Raw genomic sequence first — 19,549 nt, 5'->3', positions numbered from 1 at the left:
TACTGGAGAAAAGTGTCACCTTGTGCCATGCAAAATTCCCCAGATGAAAGGCAAGGCATATTAAGACAATCAGGTCCCAGCTGCTGGTCACGGATTTAGTGTTTGAATCAGACTCAGACAAGCCTGATTAGACTAGTCCGAGTCAACTCAGACGGTTTGGTTACACAAGTTAACCCCCCCTAAGGACCAAACAAGTCGGCTTGTGTCACCTAGTCCTTTAACCACAGGTCTGATCAAGGTGTCCCGTATCGGTATCGGTTGGCGTAATGGTGCCCTCCAAAACCGATACGGATACGGGGGCATAACGGCCTGTAACGGCGCAAAAAAAAAAAAAAAAAATGCCAAAAAAATATGAAAAAATATGGATTAAATCCAGAATATTCTAAGCATTCCAAATATGCATTCATTTATAAATTGGAACATGTTTATGGTGGTGTAACGGTCCACTCTTTGGTGAGAAGTTGTATCGGACTGTCTGATGGATTTATGAACCAGATAACTTGAATTTGACTACAAAATTCATATATTTAATTTTCTAAATATCTAATTTATATACTTAACAATTTGATATCATTTCTCCCAATAGTTCTTTTAAAAAATGAAATTAAATTCAGGTAGATCGTATTGCCAATTTGGGGCTGACTTGGAGGACCAATCCATGCCCCAAATTAGCCTCAAATTCATGCAATTTATTGGCATTATCCCACTTGTGAATTGGTGGACATTTATTGGATAGTGAATCATGAAAAAAAAAAAAACCAAAAGGCCCTATTTTAAAAAATAAGCGTCCACAAATTAACAATTAAAACTATTCAAATAATTTGATTTTGGCATTTTGAGTTAGCAATTACAGTCCATAATTTAATTGGTAAATTTTAAGTTAATACATGTCTCGTGTACAATTTTTTAAGGGCCTAATTTAGGTAGGACTTAGATTATGAAGTGTAGCACACGAGTGTCAAAGTTTTTTAGACCCCACTCGTGATGAATGTGTTATATCCACACCGTCCATCCATTTTGCCAAATAATTTTAGGGCATGAGCCCAAAAATAAGGCAAATCCAAAGCTCAGGTGGACTGCACCATAAGAAACAATAATAATTAAACGACTATCATTAAAAATTTATCAGGGCTACAAAAGTTTTAGATCAAGCTGACATGTGTGTTTTCCCTTCATCCACATTAGTGTGACCCTATTAACAGGTTAGATGGAAAATAAACATTATAGTGGACCCTAAGAAATTTTTAATGGTGAGCATTCTATAACCACTGTTTCATATGTTGTGGTCCACCTGAGATTTGGATCTTACTAATTTTTTGAATCATAATCTAAAATGATGTGGCAAAATGGATGGACGGCATGGATAAAAATACATACAGCATGGTGGGGCCCATGTGGCACGTATACAATTTTATTAAATTGTGCAACGTGCTGGTAATGCGTACCAGTCCATACATTTGACGCAAGCAAGTCCTGTGGGTCTGATCATGAGGTATACGTTATATCTAACTGTCCATTCATTTGACGAGCTCGTCTTAAGGCTTGACACGAAAAATAATACAGATCTAAATATCAAGTGGACCACACTGCAAAAAGCAGTGGGGGATTGAACGTCTACCATTGAAACCCTTTTTGGGATCATAGAACTTTCGGATCAATATGAAATTTGTTTTTCCTCTTCATTCAGGTCCTTTTGACCTTTTGAACAGACCTTTTGAACAGATTGGATGGAAAATAAATGTTACGATGGGCTTATGAATTTTTTAACGGTGAAAATCATCATCTCGCTGCTATTTTTGGTGTGGTCCAGACGATCTTTGGATATGATTCATTTTTTGGCTAATGCTCTAAAATGATATTTAAAAATAGATGAACGGTGTAGATATAATAAAGACATCGCTGTGGAGCCCATGTAACTTTGATCTCCTTTGAACCGTTCGTATAACTCGGAGCTCGAGGACTGTCAACGCTCGTCTTAGCGTGACACGTACCTATTACAACAACTAAGCTGTGTGGTACACCTACGAAAAAAAAAAAGAAAAAAAAGAAGAAGAGGGAAACCGAAAAGAAAAAAGAGGGAAAGAAGAGAAGAAAAAAGAGGGAAAGAGGGAGAGAGAGAGAGAGAGAGAGAGAGAGAGAGAGAGAGAGAGAAGAAGAAGAAGAAGAAGAAGAAGAAGAAGAAGAAGAAGGAAGGAAGGAAGGAAGGAAGGAAGAGGAGGCCCGTAGCCGTAACCGCAGCAGGGCGAGAAGAAGAAGAAGAAGAAGAAGAAGAAGAAGAAGAAGAAGGAGAAGAAGAAAAGAAATTTTAAAAAAAGTATGCTTTTACGGACCATTATGGCCCGTAATGGCCGTTACAGTCATGGAATTCCTTAATGGCCGTTTCGACCTCGTATCGTGTAACGGTGTCAGCCGTTACCGTTACATATCCGCCGATATGGCTGTATCGTAACGGATACGGGACACCTTGGGTCTGATACATAGCATGATCACATACTTTGGGGAAAAATTGCCACGCATTATCCTAACTATTTGGGGTCAGCTTTAAAAATTCCGTTTCACCAAAAAACCCTACAACTTCAAAAAAAATAAAAAAAAAATTAAAAATTAAAAATCCTCAAGGCCCCTAACTTTGTGAAGTGAACTAGCATTCCAAGTCTTTTTAGGTCTTTCACTCATCCAAGTTTCACGCCCATCAACCCAAATCAATGTTTCCTTTCTTACCAAAGCTGTCTCAAGTCTTCATTGCACATGATCAAACCATCTCAATCTGCTCTCCAACATCCTATCTCTTATTTGGACAGCTCTCAAGCTGCTTCAGAGGACCTCATTCTTAATTCTATCCTTTCTACTACTGCACATCCACCAACATCTTCATCTCTATGACACTAAAATAATGCCAAAAAAATGAAAAAGAAAAAGAAAAAGAAAAAGAAAGAAAAAAAAGTAGTCCTAAAGGTTGTGCTTCACTTCTTTCCTAGCGCAATGTGCAAATAGTAGGTTAAAGGAGGTTCCATCACTCTTATTACATGACAAAAACTACCATATCCATCTCTTTTCCATCTCTTCCATGATATGCGATGCATCTTAGTCACAGAAAAAAAGAAAAAAAAAAAAAAAAAACAAAACATATCTATGCAAAAGGAGCCCAAGAGTGGACCTCAAATGTTGTGAGACTCCTTTAACAGATTTAACAGATAAAAATCCAATACTTCCTTATTGACAACAAACCCAGGAGACAGGATATTGATTCTAGGGGTGATCACAGAAAAAGATTAAGGGAGTACATGATGATGCCTAGTTTAGAGCACAATATGTTCCTATCATTAGTGGATACGACACATCAACAACAAAACAGAAGACTCAGAGGCAGTTCTAATCCTTGTTGCAGCACTGTATTTAGTAGGTTATCCAACGCTAGAGTCTAGAGATATGAGATGCAGCAGATTCATAGATTGATCATCATTGATATAGATCCACACCAGCATTTTAAATAGTGAATAGCGCTTCTTGTAGTGTTCACCACTCTAAACCATGTAGCATAGCTATGTTGCTTGTAGCGTAAACCACACACTACTATAATTTTAATTAAAATAATATAAAAAATTATCAAAACTCTTCAACCGTACACTAGTTTTTTGTCTATTATCTTAACATAATAGAAAAAAATAAGGTAGTGTAAGCCACACACTACTATCTCCAGATCAGACTTATGTTGAAGCCTTCCACGTTAGTTTTACACAATTTAAAATGGTTGTGACTCTTCAACCAAACACTTGGCATAGTTGTGCAGTTCGTCACGATTAATTAATACATGTGATTCTAGAGATATGCTCCATCCACACAATATGAACCACAGTTTGGATGATCTGGATAATTGTAAATCAATGCCACATATGAGGATGATGAGTGACCACCATTTTTTAAACTTGTGCTTAACTTACATAAAATCATTACAACATAAAAGCTTACGTTTTTAAGCTTCTAAACCATCATCCATGTAACTTGTTACATCGCGTATAGCATTTGCTACAGCCAAAATAGCATATGTAACATTGATTCACAGAAATGAAAGAGCAGTGGATGAAATCCACTCACCAACCAGATCCCAAAAAATTTTAAAAAGAACATTTTTTTTTTTTCAGTATGCGATTTCTCCCCCAAATGGGAGGTTCGATCCAGCAAGAAGGAAGATGAGGTGCCAAAATCTCCCCCAGCGAAGATCTGGAGAGAAAAAAAAAAAAAAAAAATCAGAAAAAGTCGAATTTTCTTTTTCTTTATTTTTTTTTTCTCGAATTTTGCGATTTACGCACATACTGTCTCAAGAGGGGTTTCGACTTGTATCGATGATATTATCGCTGATACAAGTGACTCCAAGTATACAAAGGAGATTTTGGCGATATTTTAAAGGTATCGATACATAGCAATATATCAGCGATATTCGCAGATACCTGGAATTTTTAGGAATTTTGTGTTATCGGTTATCATCGAGCTGGCAATACCAGTAATGTCAGCAATATTATCGATAATATCGCAGATACTCAGAACATTGCTCCCACCTCATGCTTCAAAGGGGTGAACACTACGCTACATGTTATTCACTATTTAAAACATTATAATTAGCACATGCATTTGACACTTCCATAGATTTTTCATGAAATAGAGAAATAATTTCGTGTAACTGGATGTAGGTTAACCCACATCCCTTTTTGACAAGCATTTTTCTCTTTAAGATATATTACAATTAGCCGTGTGAATTTTGACACTTTCCTCTGATTTGTTATATATAGAGAATGATCGCCTATACATGCCTTTTTCACAAGCATTTCATATTTTCAAGCTCCAGTTTGCGAACAGAAACTCCAGATGCATACTTTAAAGGGAAAAGTTCAAAACTGATCCTGAAGGCATAAAAATTTCAGTTGTTGCATACTACTGGCTGTAGGTGATCAGTCTTCTACATTATATACATCTAGTTTCCTAAAAAGATAAGTATACTAGGGAAAAGTATGAAAATTAGATCCACCTATATTGGACCCTATTGTTTGTAATTCTTTGAACTTTGCTTGATTTCCCAATTCTGTTTTTCCCATTCCCTTCAGGTTTTTGTTCAAACTTGAAAAGTCATTGAGCAATTTTCTTCAATAAAGTATCGGTTACCTATCAAAACAAGCCATGGGCTCTATCAACCATGAATAGGTTCAGATTTAACTGGGCATATCCTCACACATTCAAACTTCTAGAAACTGGATATACGACAAAGGGATAACTAACCACACTTTCACCAAATACATTCAAGTGAACAGCAAGCAGAAACTATCACATTTCTTTGGGAGAACTTTGCAAACATAGGTCAATAATCGGTGGCCACGATGCACAATACAAAACACAAAAACAGACCACAAACCTAAAATTAGCAATATATGTGTAATAGGACAGGTAAAACTAATGCAAAAAAATAAAGGGGCAAAATCAAAGTGAACACTATACCTGATACGACTTGGAATAGTGACTTTAATGGAGAACAAGTGATCACCACGTATTGATGGCTTGTTTAACTTAGGGACACCACGTTTTGTTAAAACAAGCACATCACCAGGTTGGGTACCAGGAGGAATCTGAAGTTCAGTAATCCCATCCACAGTCTTTACCTGTTTATCGCCAATTACAGTCAGAGTAAATGAAATTGAATAACCTAACTCGTGGAAAAAATGGAATCTGTTTTCAGTACATTTCCATCTTTTTTTCCTCCATAACACTAAAGCAAAAAAAGATAAATGCAGATCACATGAAAGTATTGAGTTTCCATCATAATGGTCATACAATGAAATGAAACGAACGTAAATTAAGTTGTTGTTCGGTCTTGTAGTTATCGACTGTCACTTCATCTGGGCTCTTTCCTGTAGGTGATCACTTCTATTCAATTATAGAAGATGAATCAACAGAAATAAGCAAAGACATGCTCTCTGAAACAAACTATGAAGCATGCCCAAATCTGTTTTAACCTAGGGGCTGTTGGGATGGAGGAAAACTAAAACATTGACTCAGAAGAGTAACCTGGAATTCCCAGGAAATCAAGAACCATGGATTCTGATATTCTTACGTGTTTTTTTTCCAGGTATGGTCACCTCAACTCATGTTGCTACTCAGTCTCAGAAACTAATTTAACATCCTGGGAGAAATGAATGTCCACAATTATTTTTTTTTACGAAAAGCTGGGAAATGAAAATCTGGCTACAGCACCATTTTTTTCCTCAAACTGAGGAGAAGGTGGGTTTTCCACAGAAAGTGATTTCATTTCCAGGGTTTTCCACATTCCCAAAGAGAAACTGTTTTTCTTGGACTATGCTTAACTTCATGAAGAAGTGAAAATTGGATAGAAATACAATGAAACAAAAGCTTAATTTCAAAAGAAACTTTCTCAGTGGCATAGTCATGTTAATGAATTTATGAAGATTATTAAAAATGCAAAAAGGAATACAACTACAAGAAGCATATGGATTTGTAGTGCCATCAAGATATTTATGAGAAGTTCTGGAGCAGGTGAAATTTCAAAGCAATTTTCAGAAGGAACAGTCCAAAGGTCCTATTTCACCCAGCTTGTTCATCATAATGGCAGTTCTCAATTCTCTTTCATGGGTTGAAAAGGCAAAAAACCTTGATTTTTCCTTTGAAAACAATGACCCTGACCAAAAGGGAAAGCACAAACAATATATTCAAGGACATAATGGCATCAACAATTCTTATCATAATCAAATAAAGGAATCATGTTCCCATGGAAGATGTCATGCCAATAATTATTATTTGAAGCAAATAGGAGGTATCTTCTTTTCTTTCTTGGATCTTGGGCTCTTGGACTTGCATTTTTAGGGCCCATAAAAATATTTGGATTTTCGTTTAGTGAAGGAAAATTGGGTAATCATATATGGTTCTTTTAACTAAAGATATAGAATTGATAAAGAGGGGAAAAAGTAGCAACATATATGCAAAGGCGTCTTGATTCACCTTAACAATGGCGCCCAAGATTGCATCGATATAGCTAATTGTAACCGTTGACGACAGGTTTATGCCATCTCTTTGAATCTCTGGGATCTTCTCAATATCAAGAGATACATAAAGATCTCCTGGAGGGCCCCTGAATGAAAGAGTTAAAGAAAAGGAAACAAAATAGTTGATTGCCACTCCATTATTCTTAAACAGATTTTACAACAGTGAATAGAACACATACAATTATACTGGGATGAGTGACCTACTGGAAAGGAAAATACATGGAACTTTGAGCACAATGACTGTAACATAACTGTTATTGGTGTACAACTTTGCATGGATTAGGTACACATGTTACTCTGGAAGATTTGGGACTTGCTACTCAAATACATGATAAGAATCCTAATAGTATGAAACTCTCAACAACTTTCATGTCAATGAAAATCATCAGTTTACAACTTTCCACAAGTTTGGTTACTAGAGTAACTGGATTATCAACTCATGCATTCCCTTCAAGTCCTCCAATAGGTGTGGTATTCTCTGTGCTCCTTATGGTCATCTTTGTGTGTTAGTCTATTTTGCGGCAGATTGGCCTGGCTCCATTTATAATCAACAGTCAGTTATAAGATATTGCAACTTTGTTGCAGTTAAATGGGAAGAGTTGTGCAAGCCTTTGTCTGAGAGGTAGGAATTAGGGACTTGGAAGTGATGAATATGGCTCTCCTTGGGAAATGGGTGTGGAGGTTTGGCACTAAAAAAGGAAGAAAATGGAGAGAGGGTTGCCAACAAGTATAGGGTGCAAGAGGGGGGATGGTAAATTAGGGAGTCTTCACTCTATTGGGCATCTGACTTGTTGAAGGCAGACTCCATGGTGGTGTCAAAATTCAAGGAAGGAGTACCCTTCTCGTTGGACAATGGAAATCGCATCTGGTTTTGGGAGGACGCTTGGAGCAGTGACAAACCGCTTTAGTAAGTGTTCCCACACTTAGCCCATTTATCTCCAACAAGGAATATTACAATAGATCGGTGTTGGTCTGGTGGGGGCAAAGCGACGATGTGGGCTCCTCCTTGTCGGCGGGCCCTCTAGGATGAGGAAACGAACAATTACATCAAGCTCTTGGATCTCCTACAGCGATACCATCTATCTCTGAGGAGTAGGGATACAATGGTGTGGCACATTGGAAAATCAGACCGTTTTTCGATTCAATCATTTTTTAAGCTTCTTCAAAAGCAGACTTCGGATGGTTGAAGAATTCATACCATTTACTCCAAGTTCTATGGTGCTCCCCAAAGGTAATGGCTTTTATCTGGTCAGAGGGAAGGAAAAGGGTGCTCACTATCAACATTCTTCAAAGAAGATCTGATGCTCACTAATGTATGCATGATGTGTATGGAAAATGGGTTGTCGTCCATAGATCATCTTTTCATCCATTATACATTTGCTCACAAGGTGTGGGCTGGCGTCCTTAGCCTCTTCAATACGGCTTGGGCAATGCCGGAGGCCATTGTTGACCTCCTTAATCGCTTGGCATGATGGAGGTGTTGGGAAGGAAAGAAAGGAAATGTGGCGATTGATCCTAATAGTAGTTCAATGGGCTATATGGGGAGAAAGGAACAATAGCTGCTTTTGCAATAGAATTGCAGGAGAGGAAGAAGTCATCAGGAGGGTGAAAGTTGATATTGTGGGTTAGGCAACAGACTTAAAAGCTATGGATGATTGTAATATTCTAACCCTACTTGGGCTGTAATACTCCTGCCTTAGCTCCTAGCTTTGGTGGTTTTCTTTCTTTAATAAAATTTCGTTATCTTTCACACACACACACACACACACACACACAACACACACACACACACACAAAAAAAAACAACTTTGTTGCAGTTAATGTTGTGACTTGGAAAAGGAAGAAACAACAAGCAGTCACTAGGCCTAGTGCAAAAGCAGAATATCGGGCTACAGCTCATGCAAACACTCAACATTTGTCATATCCTTTCAAACTCGACTCAACGTTGGCTTTGATTCTTAGATGGTATTATTATGACAAATCAAGCTACAATGCACATTGCCTCTACTCCTATTTTCCATTAGCAAAGAAAGCCAATAGATGTATATTATCACTTTATGGGGGTGAAAGTACTAATATCCAATTTGTGCTCCCTATGTTAAGCCTGAAAACCAACTTGCAGATCTACTAAAGCTCTTGTGGTATATTATAGGCAACCTACACATGAATGATATTTATGCACCAGTTAGAAGAGAGAAGTATAACTTGTTCCTACAGATAATAACTCATTGGCTCTTTATAAAATCCACCATGTGGCTTAACTATGTTTAAGCTTGCTAGGCAAAATTGGTGAGCATACTTTCCTATCTTGACTGTTCAATAGACCAGAAATCTCTTGGATTGTCTATGGCCCAGAATTATCCTAACCACCTGATATGTTGCCGAATCTTTTAACATTATTAACAGTGCGTAGTGTCATACAGAATTGGCAATAAGATCACTGTTTTGATGTCATTTTCTCAAACATGGCCTATCCAAGACATGGGAACTTAGATGAATGGTCTGGGTTGATGAGCACATGCATGAATTGTGTGGTAGATGTTGGACAGAATGTACATTTTGGCGGCAAGCTATTATTCTTCAAGAAGGATGAATGAATACCAATATTTACTGTCCAACTGATAGGCAATATAGTTGCACAAAGTGGCAACAAATTCAGGTGTGGGAGTGGGGACAATCATCCAAGGGCAAAAGGGAAATTGAAATAGTTGACTGCAACTAAACCTGAGAAAAATTGTCATAAATATGAGGAGTGGATTCAAGAGAATGCCCAGATAATGACTTGGTCATGGAATAGTATGGAACCGTTCGTGAGTGATATGATGTTTCTAGATAGTACCAAGGAGATTTGGGAGGCATTACGAGAGATGTATTCTTCAAATAAGAACATTTCTCGTATCTCTCAGTTGTTCGAAGAAATTTTTGCCTTCCGATAAGGTGATAAATCCCTTGGTGAGCATTATGCCCGTCTATAGGATGTGGTAAGAATTGAATGCCAGCCTTAACTCGATATCTTGATAAACAAAGGCAGCAGGTATGAGCAAATTGGTGTTGCTGAATTCTTATATAGTCTTAAACCAAAATAAGAACCAATTCAGGCACACATGTTCAGAGGAAGAGTTATCCAGTCCTTGAATGACAATTATTCCTGTCACCAAAGCAATGTTCGAAATATAGGTATCACTCAATGTATTGCAACCTTGGGATACAGATACATATCGGTTATCACACTGGATATATCATTTGTATCGCGTAATTTATCGCACTTTTTGGGAATCATGAGAAAATGGTTGAATTTTTCAATGAAACTTCAGGGATTATTAAAAAAGACCTTAATACACACTTTTAAATCATAAAATCTCAAAAAAGAAGTGCACATAATAGGTTTCCTTTGTATAGGATCCTAAGCAATGCGCTGTTGATTGAAGGCAACTATATTCAAATATAATACATAACATTTATAAATGTATCAAGACATGTATGAAAACACAACCAATGCGTTCAAAAGCAAAAGATAAACTAGAATTTAAGAAACATACCAATCAATGATATAACTGGCTATGGCCTAGACCCACATAGAGTGTATGTGATGCTCAATTCATTATACACTACTAAATACTTGGTAATTAGTATCAATTCACAATTGATTGAAGGTAAATTAAAAAATATATATTTTTCAATAAGTTTTTCAGGTGGACCATAATGCAGGAAACAATGGTAATCGACCATTATAAACTTTTCATGGGCCACAAAAGCTTTGGATCAAGCTGATATTTGTGTGGTCTCTTCGTCCAGGTCTTTGTGACCTTACCAATAGGTTGGATGGTGAATAAAAATTCCGGTGGACCCCATGTAATTTTAATGGTGGGGATTCAATTACTACTATTAACTGTATTATGGTCCACCTAAGACTTGGACCTGCTTCGTTTTTGGGATCATGCCCGAAAATGAGATTTCAAAATGAATGGCCGGTGTGGATGTAAGGCATATACATTATAGTGGGCCCCATAGTTAGGGATCCACCGAGTGGATCCTGGGATTGCCTACTCACAGCATGAGTAGCAAGGTGGCTACTGACAATGCGCACCCCACCATGATGTAAGGCACATACATTACAGTGGGCCCCATAGTTAGGGATCCACCGAGTGGATCCTGGGATTGCCTACTCACAGCATGAGTAGCAAGGTGGCTACTGACAATGCGCACCCCACCATGATGTATGTGTACTATCCACACCATCCATCCATTTTTTTAGAATATTTTATGGCATGTGCCAAAAAATGAGGCAGATCCAAATCTCATATGGACCACACCACAGGAAAGAGTGGTGATTGAACACTCACCATTAAAAACTTCTTAAGGCCACAAAAGTTTTGGATTAAGCTAATATTAGTGTTTTATGTTCATCCAGGCGTGCGTGACCTAATGAACAGGTTGGATGACAAATACAAATTATAGTGAGCCCTAGGAAGTTTTTAATGTTGGGCCTTCAATCACCATTGTTTTCTTGTGATGTGGTCCACTCGAGATTTGAATCTCCCTCATTTTTGAGCTCATGCTCTATACTGATCTGGAAAAATAGAAGGATGGCTTGGATAAAATACATATATATCATATGGGTCCACATAACACCCTCAATAGCCACCTCACTGTTAATACACAATCCGCATCCCAAAACAGGAAGTTCCTGTGTTGAGAACCTAGATGGGGACCACTGTGATGTTTTTTAATGAATCCACCCCATCCATTCATTTAGAGAGATCATTTTAGGGCATCAACCAAAGAATGAGGCTGATCTAAAGCTCAAGTGGACCCCACCATAGAAAAAACGGGGACAGCGACGCCCACCGTTATAACTTGAAATGTTCCTCAGGCCCATCATAATGTTTATTTGTGATCCAACCTGTTCATAAGTCCAGGAAAATATGGGCTAAGGGAAAACACAAATATCAGCGTGATCAAAAACTTTTGTGGCCCTCAAAAAGTTTTGTTGTGTAAGCGTTCAATCCCCATTGTTTTCTGTGATGGGGTCCACTTGAGCTTTGGATTTGCCCCATTCTTTGTCTCATGACCTAAATGGATATGTAAAAACGTATGGACGGAATGGATACAAAATATATACATTAAGGTGGGCCCCATCGTAAGGGCTGCACCGTCTTAAATACACTAGAGACGCACTGAATCTACTCCTTAGATAAGGAGAGAGAGTCGACCAAGCCCTTCCAGATCTGTCTTCTTCTCCGCAGGGTCCAGAGGTTGTGCGATTTCGAATCAGTTCAAAATCCCCAAAAATCTCACCCAAATTCCATCATTCTTCCAAATCCCTACCAAATTCCCCAAAACCTCAGCAGGAATCTTATTTTTTCTAAGAATTTCTCTCCGGAAGGAAAAAATAAAAATAAAAATAAAAATAAAGTTTAAAATAAAAAGGTTCTAAGGTTTTCTTACCCGATCCGACGTGCTCAACGTTTGGCTCACAAAATCTGGTCAAAGGTGACCACCTGATGCAGATCTTGAGGTAATATATATATATATATATATATATATATATATATATATATATATATATCAAATTTGTGGGGTAGTAGAGAGGATTTTGCCTCATATCACCGAAAACGATGTGATATATAGTCAACATCGCCGATATTGCACAATATTTTGTGATATTGGGGGATATATCATACGATACAATCATTTCCGAGTGTTGAGGGTCAAATATGCATATTAGACCCTATTTATTACTTAGTTTTATGCACATGATAATGCTTAATGTTTTATTTTAATCTTGTTTGCATCGCAAGGTGAATTAAAGAGCTTGGATTGAAAGGGGTACTAAAGGCATGAATTTGATGCTCAAGAATTAGCAAGGCAAGGGACGGATCTGAGGAGACCGAGATTGAAGAATTCACACGCCAAAGATCCAAGGAAACCAAGTGATGAAGGAAGAGAATCGAAGATTGAAGATAAGGAAGCTTGACAATCGTCCTGAATGCAAGATCACAGGGTTCCCAGCATCCGTTTGGCGCAAAACCTTATCTCCGGCCTGAGTATCATAAAATAACCATACACATAAAATTGCAGCCCTTGGATCCTTGAGGAAGTGGTCCAACGGAAAGATCAGCCATAAATCACTGATTTGGGGCCCACCTGATCTCTGTATATGCCTTAATTTTGGACTCAACTCCTTAAACCATATGGAAAAATGAATGGATGGTGTAGATTTCTCAGAAACACCACTGCGGACCCCACCTTGAGCGGTGTGCGCATGCAGCACACGCACTCTGGTAGTGCACCGTATCTGGGAAGGAGTCAAAAGTCAGTTTGACCCGACTTTCCTTTGTAAACGGACTCCAGCCTTTTTCTCGCTGCGTAACGGACGGACAACGTCCCCTTGAGAGATGTTGTGGGCCACCATCATGGCCCACGTGGATAATCCAAGCCATCCATCATGCAAAGGGGTTCGAATCAGTCAAACCCATGTTGACCTTATGCACTCATGCACGCGCACATGCCGACTACAGCGGTCACAAGAAGATCGTTCTGCTGCATTCAAAGCAGTTGCAGCAAATTTGATTCCTTGGGTTGCACCAAACTCGATCAAAAACACGGTTTCTTGGGCCAAGATTCCAAGGGGAGTCTAATGGACGGAGTGGATTTCTCCATCGATACTGATCATGGGCCCACCAAACGTCACAGCTCAAGGTGCGCAGAAATGTGCGAACGCAAGTTGCGGACGCCGCCCGGCCCGCTGTGGGCTATTGTGCGATCATGGTCAGGATCGGATCAATGATCCAGACCATCCAAACTCCAAGAAAGGGGGTTTTGACCCTCCCTATGCGGTCAGATTGAGCGGACTGGACGGTTCTTCGTCCCAAAAACGAATTAAACAATCTGTTCTTGCGTTTTCGCTGCGTGCGCAGTCTGGTTCTGTTTTGAATTGGAGTGCATAAACAGAGTCGGTTTTCCGACCCCAGCCGACCTACGGACAACCTATATAAAGGAGAGAGAGAACTCAAGAGGGGAGTGGAAGGAGGACGTGAACAAGAAGAGAGAGAGCGTGGAGCGGCCGTCTTCAAAGAGTTTTTCCTCCCCTTTTCTAGTTTTTCTTAGTTAGTTTTTATTAAGAGATTTTAGTTTAATCATGTTTATGATTGGCTAAACCTCTTAGCTAGGGCTAAGAGGTGAAGCTTGTACCGTGATGGGTTGTTTTCAATTGCTTTGATTCATGTGTTGAACTCTCTTTGATTTTAGTTTGATTATAAGAAATACTTTTAGTTTTTAATGATTTGTTGTGACGTAAATTACAATGGATCTGTGATAGCTTTGAGTATGTTCTTTTTATTGAGATTGTGAAATTAGGAAATCCTATTGTTCACCATCGTCTCCTGGGCATGGTTGGATGATGGAATCTTCCCCAACCGTCACAATTCTCCCAGATTGGTTGTGGATTGGTAAATTCTATTGTTTGCTTTGTCTCATGGGGATGGTTTTGTGATGGAATCAATTCTAGTTCTCATACCTCTCATCCATTGAGAACTAAAGCAAAGGAAGTTCAGATTTGATTTTACTGAAATATCTCCCAATTGGATGAAGATGGGACTCTAATTCCAGTTGTGTTCGTGAATCAAGCATAGATCTCCCTAATCTTTACAAGTGGATCCTTGGAAACCCTAGTTTCCCACTTTTGAATTTCACAAGTTTTTCATTAAGTTGTTCATAATTATTCTCACTACTTTCATATTTAGACTTACATCTTCTTCTAGTTCTAGTTCTAGTTGTTTTCAGAAAGCACACGAGATTAGTCCAGGTGGATTCGACCTCGGTCTCACCGAGATTATTATTACATCGTGACCCTACACTTGGGGTTGTGAACAAGTTTTTGGCGCCGTTGTCGGGGACTAACGATTGCGTTTTTCTGAGATTAACTAGTCTTGGAATTAGGTTAAGATTAGGGTTTTTCTATTTTTCTATTTTTAGGATTAGGTTTTATTTTCTATTTTTAGAAACTTTCTAATTCTAGGATTTCTTTTTGTTTTTAGAAACTTTCTTACTTTCTATTTTTACTTTTATAACTTTCCTAATTTATTTTTAAAAACTTTCTATTTTTAGACACTTTCCTTTTTTGGAAACTAGTTTACTTTCTATTTTTATTTTTAGGAACTTTCTAATTTTAGAATTTTTGTTTTTAGAAATTGACTTGTTTTGTTTTGCTTTGCAGGATTGTAATTAGGAACTTCTAATTTGGTAATTTCTTTCCAACTCTATCTCTCTTTCTATTTCTTTGAGGGCTGAGAGTGTTTCATGCCTAACTGGGTCCGTGATAACACTCAACGTCTTTTGAGTGAAGGAGAATTGGTTGAGGGGTTATCTATCCATCGCAGGATTAGACATCACTCGAGATCCTTAGAGTAAATTTAAGTGATGGCTGCAAATCAACCGGTAAATCAACAACTTCAACCTAGGGTTGGGGAAGTCCAGGATGAGAATGAGGTGCATCAAGCACCCCCACCTCATACTTTACGAGATTATTTACAATCCGCGGGGGTGAGCATGCCCTCATGCATGGTTTTTCCAGAAAATACGGGACATATGGATATCAAGCCATGGGTGATCCAACTCCTTCCAAAATTTTATGGGCTTGAATTTGAAAATCCATATTTACACCTGAGAGTTTGATGAAACCATAGCCACTCTATACTTTCCTAACGTGTCTGACGACACGATCAGGCTGAAACTCTTTCCGTTTTCTCTGAAAGAGAAAGCTAAGACGTGGTTGCATTCACTACATCCTTGATCTGTTAGTAGATGGAATAACAAGACAGGGGGAGTTCATAAAGAAAATTTTCCCATACCATAAGACGAACACCCTTAGAAAGTCAATCATGAACTTCGCCCAAAGGGAAGATGAAACATTCTTCCAATGTTGGGAGCGGTTCAAGGATCTTGTCAGTTCATGCCCACAACATGGTTTTGAAACGTGTCACATCACGAACTTTTTCTATAATGGACTGACATCTCCCACGCGCCAATTAGTCGAGATGATGTGTAATGGGGAATTTATGAATAAAAGTGCCAATGAGCTGTGGGACTACTTTGATAAGTTTGCTGAGAACACACAATCATGGGACATCTCCCCAAAACCAAGCACCATGTCTAGGCCAACTCAATCCAAAGAAAGGGGTGGAATGTATCTCCTGAAAGAGGACGATGATATCAGTGCTAAAGTGGCTAATCTCACCAGAAAACTCGAAGCCATGGAATTAAATAAGGAAAAGGCTAAGGAAACTGTTTGTGGTATTTGTGCTTGCAACATTCACATAACTGAAAATTGTCCAACAATACCTGCCTTTCAAGAGGTGTTGAATGAGCAATCCAATGTCATGAACAATTACCAAAGACCTTTCAATGGACCTACCTCCAATACATTCAATCCTAGTATGGAGAAATCATCCATACTTTAGTTGGACGAATGGACAAACGGCTACCCCTCAAGGTTTCTTAAACCAAATTCCAAATCAAGAGAAACCTCAAGAGGACCCGGTTCTAAAACAACTTTAAAAGCAAGAGCTTTTTAGTCAGGGTATGCTATGAGCCTTTCAAGACCTCACAAAGGCCATACAAGGACTTGAGACTAAAAGTGCGATTGGGAATAAGGGGAGCCTTCCAGCTCAACCTCTTCCCAATCCAAAACCACAATATGAAGTTAGCGACCCAAGTTCTTCAAATCAGATGGAGCAAGCTAAATCTATCACTACTCTTAGGAGTGGGAAGACCATTGACAAAACTATTCCGGTTAGGGCCGAAAAGCCTAAGGACCCGGAAGAGGACAACAATGATAGACCTAGCATTGCTCCACAAGAATTAGAACTAGAACTTCAAGGTAAGTCGGTTGCCCAATTCCCCCAACGGTTGGTTGCACCAAAACCTCTCTTTAACTCTCAGGACATTCTAGAGGTGTTGAAACAAGTGAAGGTCAATATTCCTCTACTGGATGCGGTTAAACAAATACTTTCATATGCCAAATTTCTGAAAGACTTATGTATGACCAAAAGACGACAAAGTATTCAAAAGAAAATCATCTTAACTGAAAAAGTGAATGCCATCCTAAAGCAAGATGTGCCACAAAAATTCAAAGATCCCGGTAGCCCAACCATACCTTGTGTAATTGGGAACTACCGAATTGAGCATGTACTTCTTGATTTAGGAGCAAGTGTGTAAATGCTATTGTGTAAATCTAGCACCCGTAGTGTTGTCAAATTTTGATGTGCCAAACCATTTAGTATTTCTATCATGCTTTGAGTTGAAGTGATCAGTTTCGTACATTTTAAAATTCTCTGGATCTTCATCGAACTTGCCTACATCTTCAATGTGAAGTGAAGAGTGTTGAAGTTTATGGTTTCAAGCTAAAATTCAAGAACTCAAGTTCAAGTTTGAAGTCCAATTATTGTATGCTAAAGACTTCAGAACTCAAGCGTAACTCAAGCTCAAGTTCAAGAAATCAAACTCAAGCTTCAAGTATCACAAGATATCAGGTCCTTACTCTTGCTCGGGTGGTAGACTCTTAGGAGTTTCAACTCCCGGTCGAGGGTTCGAGTACCCATAGGTGGTGATATTCCACTAGTGTGAGTGTGTGGGGTGCGTGTGCGTGTAAAAAAAATAAAATAAAGTATCACAAGATATAAAGATTCGGAAGCGAATGATGTTTCATTTGTTTCTCTCACAAACAGGTTTGGATGACCCTAGATTGACCTTAGGTTATGTCATATTTATTGCATATTTTACGTGGATCATTTTATATGTTTATAGGTCATTTTCTCGACTAGTCCAAGTACTGGCTCGACCAGTCTAAGAGTTTTCTCGACCAGTCCAAGGTTTGTTGTGAATTTTCGAAATTTTCTGTTGGACTCTCGACCAGTCCAGGAGACTGCTCGACCAGTCGAGTGAACAGTGCTGGACCGGTCGTGCAGGCTCGACTCAAAGTCTAGCAAGCTTTTTTGGTCCCACTCGACCAATCGAGCAGGCCACTCGACCAGTTGAGCAAGCCACTCGACCAGTCGAGTAACAACTTTAGCTTATCACGCCAGAAAATTTGAAATTTTGTTGGTCCTTCGACCAGTCGAACCGACCGTTAGACTAATCGAGTGAACAGTATTTTTACCTATAAATAAAGCACGAATTTTAGAGTTTATTCATTCATTAAAGCAAAATCAAAACACCACTCTGAGAGATAAGTTTGTGAATTTATTAAGTTATTCTGTACTCATTTTATATTTTCTTTAATTAGCTTTTGTAATTTGATTTTGAGATCTTTATTCCAATCGGGATTTGTATTTTCCCCTTTCTTGAGATCAAAATCAAATCAAGCTAGCCCAGGTTGATTTAATTTAAAAATCATTTAAAACTAGAACCTTTTCATCTGTGAGATTGGATAATGAACATCTTCGTCTACATCGGATCAGTTCTACCGAGCTTCTTCAAAGGAGAATTTCCAGATAAGTATCATTTACAATTCTATATCTTTTTGGTTTTTGAGGTTGTGCCAGAAAAATCTTTTTTGGTTTTGTCTGAGGTGATCCAGAAAATCTCAGAGTGTGGGGTTTTTGTAATTGTGTAAGCCCAATCAAAGACACAATTGTGAAGGTTTTAAGGTGAACCTTGGAAAACCTTTTTTTCATAGTGAACGCTAATATCCCGAGGGAGTGGATATTAGGAGTAGAGTAGTTGTGTGGCTGTTTTCTAATAGTTGGTGTACACACAAGCGAACTACTATAATTCCTGGAGTTGTGGTGGATGATTGAATGTGCTTATGTGTGTGAATGTTGTAATTTATTTTAAGCATTTGTGATGAATGGTGTAATTTATTTTATGCACTTATGGGAATGTTGTAATAACTTAGTTTATTTCCTTTGCTATTTCCTTTGCCTCTTTATTCGTTTGGGTTTTTGATACTTACAAACGTTTTAGTAAGGTTGTCCTGCCATAAGCCTTTGGTTTTTGGTCTTAGGTTGTCCTTAGAACTAAGTTTGTATCAACCTCTCAAGACTAGTACATTTGAGGTTGCTATTTACTTGTGCTTATTTATTATTTGATTGTGCTATCTTTCTATCAATTCCGCATTTATTTTTTAATTTAGCATAGTCCTATTCAACCCCCCCCCCCCCCCCCCCCCCAAGGACGTATTGCTCAGCCTTTTCAAAGCTAATAAGCCTTTGGTTTTTGGTCTTAGGTTGTCCTCAGAACTAAGTTTGTATCAACCTCTCAAGACTAGTACATTTGAGGTTGCTATTTACTTGTGATTATTTATTATTTGATTGTGCTATCTTTCTATCAATTCTGCATTTATTTTTTAATTTGGCATAGTCCTATTCAACACCCCCAGGACGTATTTCTTAACTTAGGAGTAAGCGAAAATTTGATTCCCTACTCAGTCTACAAACAGTTAGGTTTGGGTGAATTAAAACCCACCCTAACCACATTACAACTTGTCGATCGCTCAGTTCGTG

At 38.4% G+C, this 19,549-nt stretch overlaps 1 protein-coding gene and 1 non-coding gene across 2 annotated transcripts in view; both read right to left on the bottom strand.

Annotated features, from left to right (window-relative positions):
• The window catches only part of LOC131258319 (uncharacterized), a 137,372-nt gene that overhangs the window by 2,949 nt on the left and 114,874 nt on the right, over positions 1–19,549 (bottom strand). The window contains exons 7-8 of the mRNA XM_058259557.1: positions 7,003–7,132; positions 5,488–5,648 (exon numbers count right to left, since the gene is read on the bottom strand). Coding sequence (XP_058115540.1) covers positions 5,488–5,648; positions 7,003–7,132 — 291 coding nt within the window. The remainder of the gene's footprint in view (positions 1–5,487; positions 5,649–7,002; positions 7,133–19,549) is intronic.
• LOC131217867 (small nucleolar RNA R71) lies at positions 15,911–16,017 on the bottom strand. Its single transcript, XR_009157454.1, has one exon. It is a non-coding gene; the product is annotated as a small nucleolar RNA R71 (small nucleolar RNA).

This window comes from Magnolia sinica, chromosome 10 (genome assembly GCF_029962835.1).
Source record: "Magnolia sinica isolate HGM2019 chromosome 10, MsV1, whole genome shotgun sequence".
NCBI classification, from domain to species: Eukaryota; Viridiplantae; Streptophyta; class Magnoliopsida; order Magnoliales; family Magnoliaceae; genus Magnolia; species Magnolia sinica.
Note: the sequence above shows the minus strand (reverse complement) of the source record. Positions and strands in the feature narration are given on the sequence as shown.